Source organism: Vicugna pacos, chromosome X, assembly GCF_048564905.1.
Source record: "Vicugna pacos chromosome X, VicPac4, whole genome shotgun sequence".
NCBI classification, from domain to species: domain Eukaryota; kingdom Metazoa; phylum Chordata; class Mammalia; order Artiodactyla; family Camelidae; genus Vicugna; species Vicugna pacos.
Window position 1 is genome coordinate 93899557 of NC_133023.1, and position 18207 is coordinate 93917763.

The following is an 18207-nucleotide window of genomic DNA, read 5'->3' on the forward strand; positions in this document are numbered from 1 at the left end:
GGCTACCCGGGTTACAAGCCCATTCTCCCAGAGCGGCACGACCAGGGGACATGCTCTCTTGACACAGGCCCTTAGAACGTTGGCCAGAGGCAGAAATTCCGGCAGGACCATTGTGCTGATGGGCAGGGGGCGGGGTGCAATTCCCACATTGTCAGGGACCCTGAACCGAATCCAGGCGACCTTGGAAGGTGCTAACCGTCCTCAATGTCATGCTGCGAAACTGTAGGCCTAGGGATTAGCCCCGTACCACCTCCTCCTTCCCCGCAATCGCAGTGTCCAGGCTTTGTGAGTCACCCAGACCCTTCGTAATAAGCCCACCGTGGGTGGGGCCGTCTCGCAGTTTCTCGCCCCTTCCCACCCCGACTCGGCTCTCTCGCTCTTCGAGCTCGGCTTTCTTGCAGGCAGAAGCCGCTGCGGCGCCCGCCGCGCCGGGCATGCTCAGAGCTCGGGCGGGCGGTGACCGCCGCCAGGCAGCGCCCGGCCCGCCGCGAGGAGCTAAGGCGCCCGGGTCCCTTTAAATCGATCCGGCCGGTTGCCAGGCAACGGCGCGGCCCGCGCGGGCGCTGCAGTGCGGAGGCTCTGCTCGGGACCGGCCCGGCCGGGTCGCGGTGGCCAGCACCGAACCCAGGGCAGCCGCCCAACGCTCGTGACCGGCTTGGGGGAAGAGGGGCCAGGGCCCACCGGACCCCACCCACGCCGCCAGGTACGTCTGCGCCCGGGAAAGCGAGGCTCCGCGGGGCTCGCCCCTCGCCCTCCCTGGGGGACCCGGGGCGGAGGCACCGCGTTCCCCCGCCTTGATCCCCCACTGCGGGTTTCTTCCTCCTTTAGGGCCGGGGCCTGGAGCTGGCGGGCGTTTGGGAGGGAAGGGAACAGGGCGTGGAAGTCGGGGTGTGGACAGAGAAGTGGGGTCAGGCCTCGCCCGCTGCCCTCTCCCCGCCGCCCCGCCAGCCAGGGGATAGGGACTGGGGAGGTGGACGGGGTCACCTGCGGTGGGAACCGGGGAGGAGGGGCAGTACCCTGACCTGAGCCACCTTCTCTCCACTGGAAGCAGCGGTGGCAGGAGTTTCAGTTAACCATTTACAGAGAAAACCCCCAAACTATGCATGCATAGATACAGCTTTATAACAAGAATGTGATTTCCATACTAATAGTGCTCAGCCTTTCAGAATTAAGGTGACTCCGTATCTTTTCTTCTAGAAGGAATAATTCCACACTAATAACAAAGAATTGTTGGGAGTAGGAACCGTTCCCAGGGCCCAGTTTTCAATGGTACTTTGCTTTGCTCTCAATATCTGCCAAACAATAGAGGAGACAGTTTGTCCCGTGAAGTGGACTCTTGGCTCATATGTGAGGACTCTGAAAGATGAAGGCAAGAATCGGGATCACTTCCCTTTTCAATGATTTTTCAAATTCACTGGACTCTGGGGGAGGGAGGCAAGGCCTGGGCTCCAGCCTCTGCTAACGTGGCACTTGGCAAGCTCATTACTAACAAGCATGTTGCTGCTGCGGCCGCCAGTGGCGGCTCGTTTGTTCAATAGGTGCTAAAGGCAAAGAGATACTGTGTTGAATAAGATGCAACCATGATTCTTGCCCCATCTGATATTTGCACCACTTGGAGAAGGAAGACTTAGTGGGGTGATTGTTGGGGAATTGGGTTGACAAATTTAAAAGAAAACTTGCTTCAGAGTGTCTGACATCACATTTCAGATAGGCCAAACAGCATTAAGTCTGTCACTTGTCATTTTAAGCTACATCGCAGATATGAACACAGATTTAGGCATTCTGGGTAATTATATTTTCTAATTAAGCTGTGGCATTTTATTTTTCAGCTCGGTCTGGAGAAGGACGACAGTAGCACCGGACAGAAGGTCTTGGATGTCAGTAACTGTAAGTACCGTTGTGCCGCCTGCTATCTTGTTATGGGTGTTTAGAAAGACGGAGAGTAAATCTTCAACCTTTTAACGAGACCATTAATCAGCACTGTCTGTGCATTGTCAAAAAAAAAGCCTCATAAAGTGTCCTGAAGACTTTAACTGAGCCAAATAAACTTTGAGGGAAAAATGAAAGTCCTTTCCCTAAAATGTCACCTCAAAGAGCCTCATAAACCAGAGGAGAAATTGTAAGTATTTACAAAAACTAAATTAGAACCAAAGTACGGAAATTTCAGGAAGAATATTAAGAATCATTCATTCAACAAATATTTATTGAGGGCTACTATGTGTGAGGCGACAGCAAGGGCTGCAACGATGAGTAAGCTGCCAGGAGGTCACAGCGAATTGGTGAAATAAAACTGTGTACGAAATGATGCAGAAGCACAGGGAAAACTCCAAGTGCAGAGTCACCCTCGCTGATCTTCAAACTGGTACCCCAACTGTAATGTTTCTAAGAAGTTGTGGGTGGCTCTGAAAAACACTGCGACATTTGGAAAGTTCATGGGAAAGCAACTGGTGATAAAAATGCAAATATCTTCCGTTGTAGAAAAAAACTACCACTTTTCTGCTTAGATAGAATCCATGTAGCTTTGGAAATTTGGGGGCATCAACAACTTACAGATGTAGGGCTACTTCTTCCCTAAAGATGCAGGTGAAATTAATGTAAGATTGAGTGTAGGTCCCCCTCTACTAACCTTAACAGTACTTACTTTTTTTTTTCAAACTGACTTTTTCTGACGTCTGATGACTTCAGACTGGCAACTTTGGAGAAGAGTTGGGTTGTTTGACTGGTTTATGTTCCAAAGGAGGCTAAGGAAAACATAAAGAAGAACAAAACCCATTGCTTACAGTATACTTTATTATTTTTAAATTTTTTTGTTGAGGGGAGGTAATTCAGTTATTTATTTATTTATTTTGATGGAGATCCTGGGAATTGAACCCAGGACCTCATGCATGTTAGGCATGTGCTCTGCCACTGAGCTATACTCTCCCCTTCTACAGTATGCTTTAAAATTGCTTCCATTTTCATTAATTTCTCTTAACCACCTGAAAATAGGTATATTGTCCCTATCTTACACGTGAAGAAACTGAGGTTCACAAAAGGTAAGTTTTCACATAGTTCTAACATGAGGGAGCCAAGATATCTGACTCCTTCAGTCTTTCTTTCACCATAGTCCATGCTTAATTCCTTTCTCAAGGAATTAATTCCTTTCCTTTTCCTTCTTCCCTACAATTCTGCATGGTAAAACATGTTTTGTCCACTTTCTTTCAGACAGTTTGGGGGGGGTCCTCATTTTGGTATTTAATAGTTTTCTGCAAGCCAGTGATTTTTGAAAGGGTGGGGGATGGGGACACTCCCCTGGTGTGGGCAGGTCAGAATCTTCTCAAAGAGAAGGTAATGATGGCACTATTTTGTGCCTGGAAACAGTGGAAGCAGGAAAAAAAAAAGGTTGAGGACTACTATTTTAAATGAGAACAGATTGGACAATTGAGCAAAGAAATAAAGCCAGTGCCTTTCTTTTTGTTTTTTTTTTTCCTATTTTGGCCAAGCAGTTTTTCTGAGGGCTGGGAGAACTGAAACCATCCAAGAGTGATAGGGAAAAGTTCCTGGGCTAGGAAGGGCCTTTTGTGTTCCCCATACTGCCCCAGAGCTGAGATTAAAAGCCACACCTCTAGTTCAGGAGGGCGGAGGGTAGTGACAGAAGGTTGCCCATCACAGGATGGACATGACCTTTTCTAAACATCTGGGATAAAGGACTCTTGCGAGATGGGGAAAAGCCCCTGGAGGTTTCCCAAACTGTTTCCCGGTCCCTGCCTACCCTAGCCTGGAAAAATAATTGCATTTTGCAGACAGGTCTAGATTTACGGAAAAGAGATGGTCCTGAAATTTTGAAATCAAATTCTAATGTAAATGAGATAAGGCAACAGAGAAAAAAGATCTTTGATTTTATGTTATTAAGTTTTCCTAAAGCATGTGATTTAAAGTATGAACATTTTAGAAAACAAATAATTAGATTTCACATATTTGATCACTTATCAATCTTAATATGAGCATTTTCTCCAGGGCCCCATACCTTGAATATGAAAATAAGATGGTTTTGTGGGTTTCTCCTTTCAATAAGCAGCATATTCATTTCTGGAGCTATTTGAAAACAGATATACATTCACCTGAGATCTTTACAAAACGATTTACCTAAAGATCCAAAATAAGTGATCACTCTGTGCTCAGCTCAACAATTTCATTATGTTACATCATATTACATTATAAATTCATTTTGAGTTTATTTTATCAGTGGTTCCCAAATTCTTTAGGTGAATAGAAACCATTTCCATGAATCAAGAAATCCCTTACTGCACCAAAATGTCCTACTACTTTGCCCCTGCAAAAAGAAGAAAGTCACCAGCGGATGAATGGTGATTTTTTCAGGGAGACACTAACTAGAATCATCGGGAGTCCATTATTAATTCATGTCAGCCACAAAGGGATAGGTGTAGCCATATTATGGATGGCCATGCCTTAACAGTGCAGTCCCAAGGACTTCTGAGGATCACTGGCTCAGAGGACCACTAATGTTATTTTTGTCATATGACTTTATATTGTTTTCCTGTGTCCTGGCTATTTGTTTCTTTAAATTTTTCATTTCTCTTGGACCTCCTTCCCCTACCCTTCAGCCCTTCAATGCCCAATATAGTGTCGGGTAGGCACTTGAAAATAATAAATATTCACAATTGACCCACTAAAAAGGCATGCTTATACTTTCAGTAATGGCTTTGGTTTGATTTGCCTTATGCTGTGACATATTACCTAATCAAGTTTATTGAAAGCAAAATGGCTGCCACGCCAGGGTAGAGGAAGGAGGCTCATTGTCTCAAAGCATATTTCTTGCCCTTGCCAGAGAATACTAATGTCAACCTTGTTCTGTGTAAAAAACAAACAGCGCAATTTGTGAAGAGAAAATGAGACTGGCCCCTTTTACCCCCAGTCTGGGCTTTGCCCTCCTCTGTGACTAGATTTGGGAACAAGCCCTTAAAGGATATCTTGCCAATGAAAGAGAAGAAAGAAAGAAAGAAAGAAAGGAAAGAAAGAAAGAAAGAAAGAAAGAAAGAAAGAAAGAAAGAAAGAAAGAAAGAAAGAAAGAAAGAAAGAAAGAAAGAACGAACGGGAAAGAAAGGAGCAGCTCAGAGACCCTTTGACCCTGCCCTGTGTAAGCCATGGGAGGGAAATTCCAAAAGGCTTTTCAAACCTTTCTCTTTCTGTCCTTTGATATGTGACATGGAATTCTCCTTACCCTCCCCTCTTCATTTTTCCTCTCTCCTTTTGTGGCCTTTTAAAAATACCTAAGCTCTGAAAGTAGTGGGTTGTTTTCTTTCAATCTGTGGAGTGAAACCTAGCAGAAGAATAAAGGAATTTTAGAACAAGCACTGACCTGGGAGACAGGGTCTCAGTTTTACCACTACAGGCTGTGTGGACTTGGACAAGTCACTTAACTTCTCTGAGTCTCAGTTATAAAATAAGTGGACTCTTCTCAGTTCTGTGAAAAGCGTTGGCTATATCAGAAAATTGTACAGAGGCTCAGGGAAGAAAGGTAGTGACACTGAAAAATATATATATAATTTTTCACAAGAAATTTATAGGAGGTTTGGAGATAGGAGTCACTTTTTCAAGGTGCAAAATTATTAATTTTCCATTTTAACCTTTCTCTATACCCAGATCTGAGGCTTGTCATTGTTGCTGTCTCCAGGTATAAAGTGGCCTCACCTTACTTGCCCCTCTGCAAACCTCCTTCCTGATCAGTCTCACCAGTGCCTTTCATCCAGAATTAGATAGAAAGAATAGTCATCTCTCTCCCCTTGCTACCTGATTAGAAGCACTTTTAAACTTTGAGAGAATCATCTGGTAAAAATTTGACCGCTAAAAAATGTGAGTGGCATTTAGCCTCACCATGTTTTTCTCTTTCCTCTGTTCCTTTCCTTTATGATCACGGTAATCACTCCCAGTCGTTTGCATTTGTATTTCTAGAGAGGGGAGAAAGCAGGATTGTGATCATCTTCCTCTTTAAGGACAGATAGATCATTGATGCTTCTGGATGGTGACTAATAGAGTGATAAAGTCAGAAAGGACAGTTTCAAGAGAAAGGAGATGCTGCTGCAATGGGAAATACACATCATGAACTGCCAGTCTTGGCTTCCTACCGTGGGCCGATTGACTCAACTCAAAGCTTGGTTTATGGCTTTGGAACCAGTCATTTTAACACCTTCACTGAATATGTGTACCTTTCCTTTTCCTCAAAGCCAAATAGTTGTCAGTGGGGATGGACCCATGGGGGTAGTGAGGTTTTCCCTCTTCTGTGGGAGGGAGTCAGGCATGTTCAGTACATGTAGGTATCAAGTTTATTCTCTATTGTCCATAGCAAGAAAAATGTGTTAGCATTTAAACTATAGTTGTTAAAAAAGAAAATGATAGATAATATACAAAAAAGTGTTTATCTCAGGGCTGTGGGTATGAGATTCCTTTTGTGTGTGTGTGTGCTTTTCAGTATTTAACCGAAATCTGCAGATCTGTTAGTATCTTTATATAATATAAAATACTATATAAATGTATATTAAATAACATAATATTGCATTTGTAATATTTAATAATATTAGAGAAAATATTAATTAAAAAAGGAACACAAACTGCCATTTTTTCTGTTGCCGAGATAAAACTGCATTTGGGTGCGTGGGAAAAATAGATGCAGGCATACTTTGATTTTTCTCAGTGGTGATGCTACAAATATATTACAGCAAATTTATGTATAAAATGGATAAAGTGACCCCCTCCTTCTTCCCACCCTTTGGCAGGAACTGCAGTTACCGGTTTGGTGCTTTCAGATGCCAGTGGCCCTTCAGTGTGTTGTTTGGGTCCTTCTTTCTCCCTTCACTCAAAAATAGTTACTTATCAAATATTTTGGTGCTTTAGGAAATCTGTATGTTATGGACTCTCTTTGAATAGGGAAGACTCTTTTGGAAACAAAATAAATAGCCTCTAATTTTTATAAATTTAGAAGGCTGGTTGTGGTTTAGTATGCTAAGTTGTCACCTTAAAACTATACTTGCAGTCAGGATCTCGAGAAAAGCACATTTGGTGGCATTCATATTTTCAATTGTTGACATTCGGTTCTCATCACGAAATTGCTGTCAAAAAGGATAGAATTCTGTCCACTTGGCAGTCTTGCCTAGAAGCAAAGCCCAAGACTGGAATAGCAGGAATTTACAGGTCAAGACAGAAGGGCGTTTGGCAGAGTTAGTCATAAGGAAGTCTGCATGGTATACTTTACCTAAAGTGGCTCACATTGCATTAAGCCCTGATGTTTTAGTCACTTTAAAGAGTGAATAAACAGTAGTCCAACCGAAGAGAACTAGAAAAAAAATCAAGCACTTTGGAAGCACAGGTTTAACTTACTAACATTAACCTATTAATTTAAAATCACTTTTACTATTTTGAAGCAGTCTGTTTTCATGTTGTTTTCCCATAGAATTATTTTCTCTACCCACAATAAATAGCCAAATTTTCCTGTTTATTGGTTCTGTTTCATAGGATCAGAGAATTTTAAGGCTGGAGGAGTCTGTAGAACTTAGCTAGTTAGCCCTTTCCATTTATAAATGAAGGAACTGAGGCCCTACTCACTCAGCGAGTTAGAGGGAGAGCCAGCCCTCAAATATTTAGGTTCTTTCACCCAGGAGCCAGGATTCTTAGTTCTTTCCACTACACCAGCTGCCAGGGTCAATATGTGCCTTGATTTTAAATTTTGTTTTTCAGGAATTGGAAGAGGTGCCTGAAGAAATGGATGCTAGAAGAAAACACTGGAAGGAGAATGTGTTAGCTCCTCTTTTCAGTGCACAGGATATTCTAGATGAGGCTTCTCAGCTTGACTCTTCTTCTGAACAAATGACCTTAGATAAGGCCAAGAGAATGGAAGGAATTTTTAATTTGTCGAGTAGAAAGTTTCAAGAAGAGAATAAATGTAAAAGGAAAGAATTTATTTCTCAACTAAATGAAAATGAACAGGAACCAAATTTAAGAGAAAGAAAGATAAACATTGCAAAGAATGAGGCAGACACAAATTCTGCCTCCTGTGAGTCATCTGACTTGGATGTTGCACCTGAAGAAAGCTTTAATAGCAGGGAAGAGCCTCCTACCTGGGGTACAGAGGAATCATTAACTCCACCAGAAAAAGACAAAGAGAAGAAATTCTTTGAAGGAATGTCTCCCAAACTTCGCCTGAGTATTTTGAATGAAGAACTTGAAGTGCTTAAGATGAAATGCAGAAAAATAGAAGAGGAATTCGAAAATGCAGAAAAAGAACTTTTGAACTCCAAAAAAGAAGTCTCCACAAAACCCCTAAAGTCTAAAGAAGCAGGGGTGGAAACTTCCAAGAAAGACTGGGAACTTCAAGCTTTAAGAAATGACCTCTCTGAAAAAGCAACAAATGTCAAAAACTTAACGGAAGAGCTCGAGCAAGCCAAAGAAGTCATCCACAAGTTGAGCCTCGAGAACAAAGATTTAAAAGAAGCTGTTAAGAAGTTAAAGAGGCAAACTGAGGTTGGAAATGCACTCCTTAAGGAGGAAATGAAATTGTATTATGAATTAGAAATGGAAAAGATCCGAGGAGAGCTCAGTGCCATCAAGAGTGAACTGAAGGCGGAGAAGACCCTACAAGCAAGAAATAACAGAGCCCTGGAGTTGCTTAGGAAACACTTTGCTTCTGTATCGTCATCAAATAACCCTGACAGCTTGATGGAGGATTTTTTTAAAACTTAAAATAAAATAAAATAAACCTTTCATTAGGCAAATCACTGAGCCAAATCAGTGTTTCTGGTGCTTTCTTTGTGTGCAACTTAAAACGTGTGTAATGGGATATAATTTCCATCTTTGGTAAATCAGGATATCTGTAAAAGGTGTAGATGTTAACTTCAAAGCTTCTGTTTTCTCTTTCTAATGAATTTCTTGCCAGAATCCAAACAGAAATGAAGCTTCAGCTATCTTTTTTAAATATATATTTCACTCAAAAACATGTAGTGATTCACCAGATCATCAATGAATATAAATCCACAGCCATTTTGTGATCTGTGAGCAATATGTCCTTGACACGTGAATATTCTTCCATCTGGGTTTGTTGATATTAGCAATAAAAATCTCATTCATGTATATAAGCATAACTCGTGTGTGGGTCTTAAAGCTGCCCATTCAGACTCAGTGGGATACTAGAAATGTATCTGCTTTCTCTGAGATCTAACCTCAACTAGGCACATATTAACATCTCCCCAAAAATGCAGTTTATTCCTCCCCTCTGCTTTCCCCAGGCTTTTTGCCTTGACCTGGCCATGGTTCCCATAGACTAGAAGACTTTGAGACATGGCTGTGACCTTCGCTAGAGCCCTGGTTTTGTCAGCAGTGGGTTTTGCGTTTCCTTATGTTGACCAGCAAGGGGCGTTGTTGACACAGTTCTTCTGAAATTCTACCAGGGGAAAATGTAGAAGCTTCCTGTCCCGTTTACATCACCAGCTGGCAGGGACTGGAGTGAAAGATGTTGGATGTCATCTAGATAAGCTGTTAGTGAGCTGGCTTGATTTATACAGGAATCCAGCCCTGTAAAGAGCCCGGGCAGTGACAATTTCTTTTATACTTACTCAGGCCCTTGGTGGAAACTATGGGCCAATTGACTGTGCATTTGTTTGTATCAATCAACAAGATTTTTTTGTAATTGGAGCTCTATTTGTATGGTATTTTTAAGTCCAATGAACCAAATGTAACTACAGACTGTGAAGGTGGAATACAATGGTAAGGGTTTAGGTATTTTCCCTGATGGAAAATGCCCAAACTGGGACTCTAGACACTTGGGTTCTAGGACCTGTTTTGTTATTAACTAGCTAATTAACCTTCTAGGCCTAAAAGTCCTAGTCTATAAAATGAGGGAGTAGATCTATCATCCAAATTCTGTTCAATTCAATGTTCTGTGATTTCACCACAGTGCTTTTAATCACAAATGTAACTACCATGTAGTTACATGTACCAGAAGAAGTACAACTCCCATGGCATTGGATGTGTTCAGTTCTAATACTTTGGGGGACCTGCTTTGCTGGCCCCCTCCTTTCAAAGGAAATATACAACAGCTTCTTTTTTTTTCACACTTTGAGCATCTCCAAATACTGTCAATAATAAATCAGGAGAAAGGGAGTACTTGAGGTTATTTCTTCTCCGTTCTCGTTTCCTCTTTGTTCGTTAAGGTCAGGAAAGGCACTGAATGGAGACGAACTAGGCTGACCTGGAGCTGAGCAGGGCTTGCCCAGCCTGGGAAGATTGGACTAAATTGGAAGATGATGATCTTTGGAGCTTTCTGACTTAGTCCTGATGACTTCACCCAGAAGCTGGCAGCCTACTCAAAGAGGAAGGTGACTTTCAGGTTTTCGATGGTCACTGCTTCCCACCAAGAGTCCAGGCACAAAAGCAGACTAGGAAGTCTTTGCCCTGTTTACTCTCTTCCCCATCACCCCGTTAAAAATGACTCCTTTGTCCTTGCCCCAGAAGGACCTTCAGTCCCTGACTGCTAGTGTGCGGAGCAGCTTACACATTTAAAATATTTCACAAATTGTATTAAGCTACTAGGCTCAATCCTATTAGTATATTTCAATTTTTAAAAAGGAGCTTTTACTCCAGGAGAATTTCTAGCAACCAACCACACATCTAAAGTCTTCAGTGACAACTTGGTTTATCTTGCATGAGCGAGTGTGTGTGTGTGTGTGTGTGTGTGTGTGCTCGTGCTTGAGGGGAGGGGAAGGAGTGTGGTGGAGGGAGGTGCAGAAAAGATAAGTGCACGGATTAGCCCAGCTCTCAGGTTGGGGGGTGTATTTCCAGGATGGAACTTAAACACAGGCTCCTGATGAGACAGCCTGGGATGCTGGGCCCCAGCAAGGCCCTCCATGTGGAAAGGCCCTAGAGAAAGCCGAGATCCAGACACTCTCCAGGGAGCCAGTATACAATCACTAAGTCCAGAGGGCCAAGGAGAGCCAACATTTTGGAGCTGGGAAGGGATCACATCTTTTGATGCTTTTACTTTTAAAAGCAGGGCCGCAACAAACTGGGAGAAAGCCAAGCAGTTGCTGTCCGTCTTCATGGGCAGATGGGAATAGCAGTGAGTTGAACTGCTTAAAGACCCAGAATCCAGGCAGATGCAAATGCTCTGTCCCATTGTCTCTACAATCATACTCACTTGTTGCATCAGGTGGCCCCCAGTTTACATCAGAACATATTGTCACTGTACCTTCTAGTCTATAGGATGGGCGATGTGGAGGTGTTTGTTAACAGGAATGGCTCATCAGGCCACTCGTCCCTCTAATCTGGTGGGTAAAACATTTGAAATTAGCAATGCAATTGCACACTACTCCCTACCAGCTCCCAATTCCGGACTTACTAAGAAGCATGAGCTTTAGGAATATCTGCTCCACTTTGAGTTTACAATCTAGTCCTAGAAACATTTGCTGAGCACTTATTATCATAGTTAATCACTTCAAAGACACGCTTTTAACTAAATATATATATATATTTACACACATTATATATACACATTATTATATATACAGTGTTATTGTTACATATACACAGTGTTGTATATATATTTGTGTGTGTGTGTGTGTATATATATATATAGTGTGTGTGTGTGAATTTGGGACACATCTTTAAATTGATGGCATGTCATAGTATAATTGTCAGTGTTTGGTTTTTTAAATCTTTCTTGGTTGGTTCATAAAGTAATGGTGTATGTTACAATCAATGGGGTTTTAGATTTGATGAAATGTGGTATGTGCCAGGCCAGGGATATGGGGATGAAAGGATTTATGAATAAGACAGGTCTCTGACCTCAGGGACCTTACTTACACAACTAACTAAAACAACGTGGCAAGTGCTCTCCAACAGTGCTAATAGAAAGTGCTCTGGGAGCACAGAGGAGGATCAATTAATTCTTTCTGTGGGGCTGGGAAGGACTTCATAAAGGAGGTGACATTTGAGCTGGGCCTTGAAGGATAAGAAGGATTTTTCCAGGCAAAGCATGGGGGCAGGGGCGGGGGCATTTCTGGAATGTGAATGTGGAAGGTCTATTTGGCTTCAAAGAAAACTCTTAATGGCAATGAATTAGAACACTGGGATGCTACATTTTGCTGAGTAAATTTTAAAGTCCCATGTGAAATTCTACTCTGAAAACTACCGTGATTCCAGCCATTTGCGGAGAGATGGAAGAATGAAGTTCTCGTGACAGAAACATCAGGTTCCAGATAACAAACTGCAGGAAATAAATTTTTGCTGGTGCCACTGTACTTTTGGCTGCCATCGTTTCTGTTTGGGAAACTAAAGACCTAAGAGATTTTTGTCACTAATATCCAGCTAAGTCCACTGCGAGCGGTCTGGTTTCAAAGAGATGTATGAAAGAGAAACGGCACAGTTGCTTCTCTGCTCGGGAAGCAGAATGGCAGAGAGATTAAGTGCACAAACTTTGGTTATCCACTTACTAGCCGTGTGACCTTGGCCAAGTTGCATGATTCCCTGTAGCTCAGTTTTCTCATTTTGCAGGATGGGGTTAATAAATAGTGTTGTTGGGAAGATAAAATGAGATCATGTATAGTCAATAAATGTCACCATGTTGTTAGTGTTATTGTTATTATTACACAACTCACCAGGGGAAATTGACCAAGTCCATCTGTGTCTTCCTAGCTATTACTCTCACCGAGCTTTTTACACTTATTGACCGTCAGATTGTGTTCTCTGGTGGCGATATGATAAACTCATTCATAGTATGTGTATCAATGATGTGTGATATGTTTCGAAGATGGGACAAATTTGCAGGGAGAATATTTTGATTTAACTAGTATCTGAAGCCTTAAGCCAAAGTAGTGAATCTGCCGTGTGGATTCTCTGGCCTTAAGACAGGCCCTATAAAGGGAATTTTCTTGGGTTAGAGCCCCCCTGGTCCCCCTCCAATCAGGTCAGTGTAAGGCTGGCCCCTGGCCCTGGCAGGCAGAATCCCAGAAGGAGGAAGAAAGCCCTGCTCTAGTGCTCCAGTGGGAAAAAGCTCATCTAGGAAGAGGGAATGGAGACAAGTGAGGCTATTATTTTCCATTTCCCCTTGGCACAGGGAGCCATGCAGCTGGGGACCCACTACTACAGCTGCTCAGATAAGAATAAGTCATTGTCTTGTTCTTTGTAGTCATAAGACACTGAAGCTGTAGTTCCCCATGTATTGTAGGTGTGCCCTCCTTTCCACACGGAGTATCAAGGTGGTGTCTCCCCTGTTTAGTGGCCAGAGCTATTGTTTACATTCTCTCTCTCTTTTTCTTCATTTTCTCTCTCACCATTCATCACACCCAACCTTTTGATGACTGTAGCATTTCGGTGGGCTCAGGTTGCATTTCCCAGGAGACTCAGTTTATACCTGGTTCTCTGAGCAAGTATTCTGGGATGTCCTTGCAGCATTTCCTTGGCCTTTTCAGCCCATGCCTGTTGACTCCACATTAGGTGTCATCACATGTATTCTAGACCATGATAGAAGACATTCCTGAGAGAGTGTTCTTACGCCACTAGCACTATAGCCTGCACTCGGACTGTTGGTTAGACCCTAGTTACAAAACTTCACTCTGTGCCACACACGTCCACATACATCCTCTTATGTAATCTGCACAAAAATCTTTGAACGTCAGATAAGGAAACCAAGGCTCAGAGATATTAAATGACTTATTCAATATCACACAGTAAGTAGTGGATCTGGAACTCAAACCCAGCCTATCCAACTTCACATATGGTGTTCGTTCCCTTATATCAGGCCACCTTTTGTACTAAGATTAATGAGCCAAAGTTTCAACACAGAGGTTATGTAAGTTTCTCAAAGATAAACTGGTTTATTACTGCAGTCTAGACTCAACTTGACTCAGCTATCTCTTAATGGCAAGCTGAGTAGTGAAGATGCATCTCATTATTGGAAAGAGTGTACATAAAATGTATGTCTTCTGATGGTGGGTTATTAGGTCTACATGAAGGATACAGCATTCTCTTCCTATAGTGATGAAATTAATTCTAATAATAACATAAACAAAACAGTTGAAATACGAAGCCCAATTGACAGCTCTCTAAAACAAGCTCCAGCACTGATGGAACCAAATTAACAAACAACCAGGAGTCTTTGACACTCATAGCATTGGGGTCTGATTTTTTATAATTCAAAATTATTTATCATGCTTCAGTCAGTATTTTTCCCTTGAAATCTTTGCCTTCTAAAGTGTTTTCATTGAAAGCTGACTACTTTCTAAGAAAAAAAAGCTGTAAGCTCCTTTACTGCTTATAAAGTGTTAAATGTGCTTGATGATTTATAGATTTCTTTCTTATTCCTTCCATGCTGTGCTGGTCAGTTTCTCCAAGTTATAATGAAGGAATCATACTCTGTTCACTCGTAACTGAAACACTTTTTGGAAAAAAACATTTCAAGATCTCTTTATTAAAATATCTTCAATAACAAGACAAAATGTTTTCTTTAAATTTACAAATTTATTCAAGATTTTACAAAACATCTCCCCTTCATATAATGAAGTGGAAGAAAATCTGGAGAGCTGCTTTTGGCGTTCATAAATGTGGGTTATGTCAGCGGAGAGCCTTGGAGGGCATTTCTGGTTTTGAGGTAATCAACCTTTTAAATGCATAATATACTTTTATGTAGTTTCAATGAGTACAAAAATATATTTGCATGTAGCATAAGGACTTTTCCCCCATAAAACATGAGTTATCTGAAATCTTTTCCTTTAGGTACATACGGAGGCATGTTTATAAATAAAGAGCTGAGATCGAAGGACTTCAGTTCCTCAGTTTGTACCAGGGCAGGGCAGTGTACTGGAAAAAGCAAGAGATGTGGGTTTGGCCCGGTTGGGTTCCCCTGTAGAAGATGGGGTTTGGAGTGCCAGAAGTTTACGAGGGATCAGCACCTCTGAAGGAAAAGGGGAGGAAGCAGGATTGAGCAGAGAGAGAAGTCGAATTGCCATGTGTATGACCAAGTCTGGACAACCCTGCAGGGAGCTCTGAAGTCGTAGCCATCAGAGTGACCCCCACGGGGTGAAAATGGCTGGGCCTTTAATCCCACCTTCTCGAGTCGCCAGACATGGGCTGCCTCTGGAAGGTGGAGTGATTCTCAGAACTGACGCTGAAGGCTGTCTTATCCCCTCCCTCCCCTCTGTTGGGCAGCGAGTCCTTCCTTGAGGGAGACCTGGGTAGTGCATCTTTTGAGTCCACCATGGTCCATCCCTCGCACCTCTCCTTCTGGCTTTCATCAGGCCTCTCTTCTATAGGGGCACCTGAGAAGAGTGATGTTCGTGGGACTAACAACAGCCCCAACCTCCACAGCCGGTCTTGGGGCTGCAGTCCTTACTCAGCCCCTCCTTCCTCCGCTGTCCTTTCTAGATCATGCTCACCCTTAGCTACTGCCCTCTAGTGGCCTCACTGCCTTACCAGCTGGCCTGACCCAGACCTTCATCTTTAAAGGGACTGAACCCCTGGTCCTTATGCCCTTCTTGGGCTGGGGCTGCTGTACCTGTCCACTTACAGTCGCCACTGGGCAAGGGAGTGCTAACATATGCCCAAGAGGAACCTATTTCCACACATATTTGTTCATGCAACAGCAGCCTTACCTCCTAATAATCAGACTCAATCAGCCCTGCCAAGTCAGTGTCCCCTCTTCTGATCACTGGACATAAGGAGCCCAAAGTGTTCAGGCAGCAGCTATAGCTTAGAATTCAACGGGAATCTTGCTGTGCCCCAAGAGAAAGTGTGCCTCCGAAGACCAGGTCCTCTAGTCCTGTTGAGTTACTGGGATGGTAACACAAAGTTCCTGCGTCAGTCAGGATTCAAGCAGAGAAGAACCATTAAGAGATTTTACTTTTATATCTGAACCCATATCATCTACATTTCTCTATCATCATCTACCTGTCCCTGTAGATACAGACATCAGAGATCTCACCTGGCCCAGCTGTGGGAGCTGGTTAAATAGTCTCTGTAACCGCCACATCTAATGCCGGAGCTTGAGGTCTGCAGGGCCTGCAGGGCAGGGGCAGTGAAAGTAAAGTATCTGGGAATGAGGACAAACTAGAAGCCAGAAGCATGAGCTGGAAGCCAGAAGTATGAACTGGAGTCTGTATCAGTCTCTCATTTTTCTCCATCTTTGGTGTGGCTTTCCTGCAGGAGAAGCCGGTGCTCTCTGCCCACCTCTACACCTGGCCCTGGTCTAGGAGTCTGAGAAGCTGAAGGAGGGTTGAGGGGAGGGCGTAACGGCAGCTGCAGGCTGGGTCGTCGCCCCACACCAGGGAGGGGAGCCAATAGATAAGTGACAGTGTACATGAGCTGAAACTGCACACGGTGCCCCTGCACTGAATTTCCAACATTGAAACTCTGTGGCTTTTGCTTCACCAAGGCCCATCGGATCTGTGGAACATCCCACAAGTAAGAGAATTCTGGGAAATGTAGTTCAATCTAGGCTAGTTGTTACGTTACAAACCTGCAGCATCTCTCTGGGTCATTGAAAGTACTGGTAATTGGAACCACTCCTGCTTCTACCCCTTGATTCCCAGACCATGGTTGTCTTCCAACTGAGAACACAGCACTATTTAAAATTCTTTGATTCAGTGCATCTACTGTATCCGGAAGGTGATCCTCCATTCTCACAGAGGATTGCCTCCAAGCTAAGGCTTCAGCTGTGCCTTCAACTGGCTGTTCCAATGCTCTTTCCAAAAAGCAGCTTCTGGATAGTGTGGTATGTAATGTGACCAGTGGGTCCCATGGTCCTGGCCCAGTCTTGTACCCCTCTTTCTGTAAAGCTGGTCTTCCTGGTCTGACACGATGTTATATGGCAGCTCATGCTAGTACATCGAATACTCCCTGGGTCCAGAGAAAGAGGTGCTGGCTGAGGCCCTGCAGGCACGAAAGCTAAGCCCATACTTGAAATACGTGTTTATTCCTATGAGAATGAACCATTGGCCTTTTCAGGATCAAAGGGACACAAGGTTGTGAACTTGCCACCCAGTGGCCAGTTGGTCTCCTCAAAGAATGGTGCCAGCCTGGGGCTCCGTGTTGGTCTCTGCATTTGGCAGGTTGAACATTCTGCAGTAGCAGTAGCTAGATCAGCCTTGGTAAGCGGCGGTCCAGGCTGTTGGACCCATGCATAGCCTCCATCTTTGCCTCTCTTCATGTGCCCATCATGCCATCATTGGGGTGGCCAATGACAAAGACTGGTTTATGTCAACTGCCCAGGTCGTTTGGTTTACTTGGTTGTTCAGTGCCTCCTCTGAGCAATATGCTCTCTGGTGGGTGGTAACATGTGATACAAAGATCGTCACACTTAGAGTCAATTCTCACATGTCCATTCACTTGCTTCTGCCTCAGCTCCCTTTGTTCCTGATCTTCCAGTGTTTCTCCTTCCAAACCCCTAACCAGCTAGCCAGGACATTCACCACTGACCATAAGTTGATAAATATTTTAACCTTAAGCCACCTCTCTTTCCACCTGAGGTGGGTGATTAAGTATATCACCCAAAGCTCCGCCCACTGGCAGAATTTTCACCTGGCACTGTCTTTCAAGTCCCCCAACTGAGGTGATGATGCAGCCACTGTCCGTTTTTAACTTGTACCCACATACTCACCCAACCCATCTATAAACCAAGCTTTTTCCTCCTCCTTCAGTTGATCTGATGGGGTCCCCATAGAGCTAGAGACGTGAACCGAGGGAGGTGCTCTGTACAACAGTGGTGCATACTGTGGCTGTCTGAGCTACCTGATCTTGCAGTTTGCTTGTGCCCTTTAGTCGTGTTCATGATCACCCCTGGATACCCTCCTTTCATCTTGTGATGGATTGTTGCTGGGTCTGCCTGACGTCATGATCTGCTAAGACCCAGTTCATGATAGTTCTAGATGCGGGGTTACTTGGCGTCCCATGGTCAGGTGTTTCATCTTTACCAGGGCTCAGCAGCACGCCGGAAGTTATTTTTCAAAAGGCATGTGATTCTCTTGTGCAGATGGCATGGCCTTGTTCCAGAACCCCATGGGCCTGCAATTTGATTTTCCCATAGATGTTTGCCACAGATTCCATTCTGTGTCTTTTCCCACCGCTGACACCTCTCATACCATATGACCTACCAAGATTGCAGGGCCCAAGTGGCAGGGTAGCTTGCATGGCCGCCTGGACCTGCTGCAGAGCCCTTTACTGCTTAGGCCC

General features: G+C 43.6%; 1 protein-coding gene and 1 non-coding gene across 2 annotated transcripts; one reads left to right on the forward strand and one right to left on the reverse strand.

Moving 5' to 3' along the window:
* Window positions 1-500: 500 nt before the first annotated feature.
* CCDC160 (coiled-coil domain containing 160) lies at window positions 501-8778 on the forward strand. Its single transcript, XM_006215983.4, has 3 exons — window positions 501-703; window positions 1830-1887; window positions 7732-8778. Exons 2-3 carry the CDS (start codon window positions 1876-1878, stop codon window positions 8731-8733), a joined length of 1014 nt encoding a protein of 337 aa, XP_006216045.2. The 5' UTR covers window positions 501-703; window positions 1830-1875; the 3' UTR covers window positions 8734-8778.
* Window positions 2851-2923, reverse strand: TRNAV-AAC (transfer RNA valine (anticodon AAC)). The gene has a single exon. It is a non-coding gene; the product is annotated as a tRNA-Val (tRNA).
* Window positions 8779-18207: the final 9429 nt, after the last annotated feature.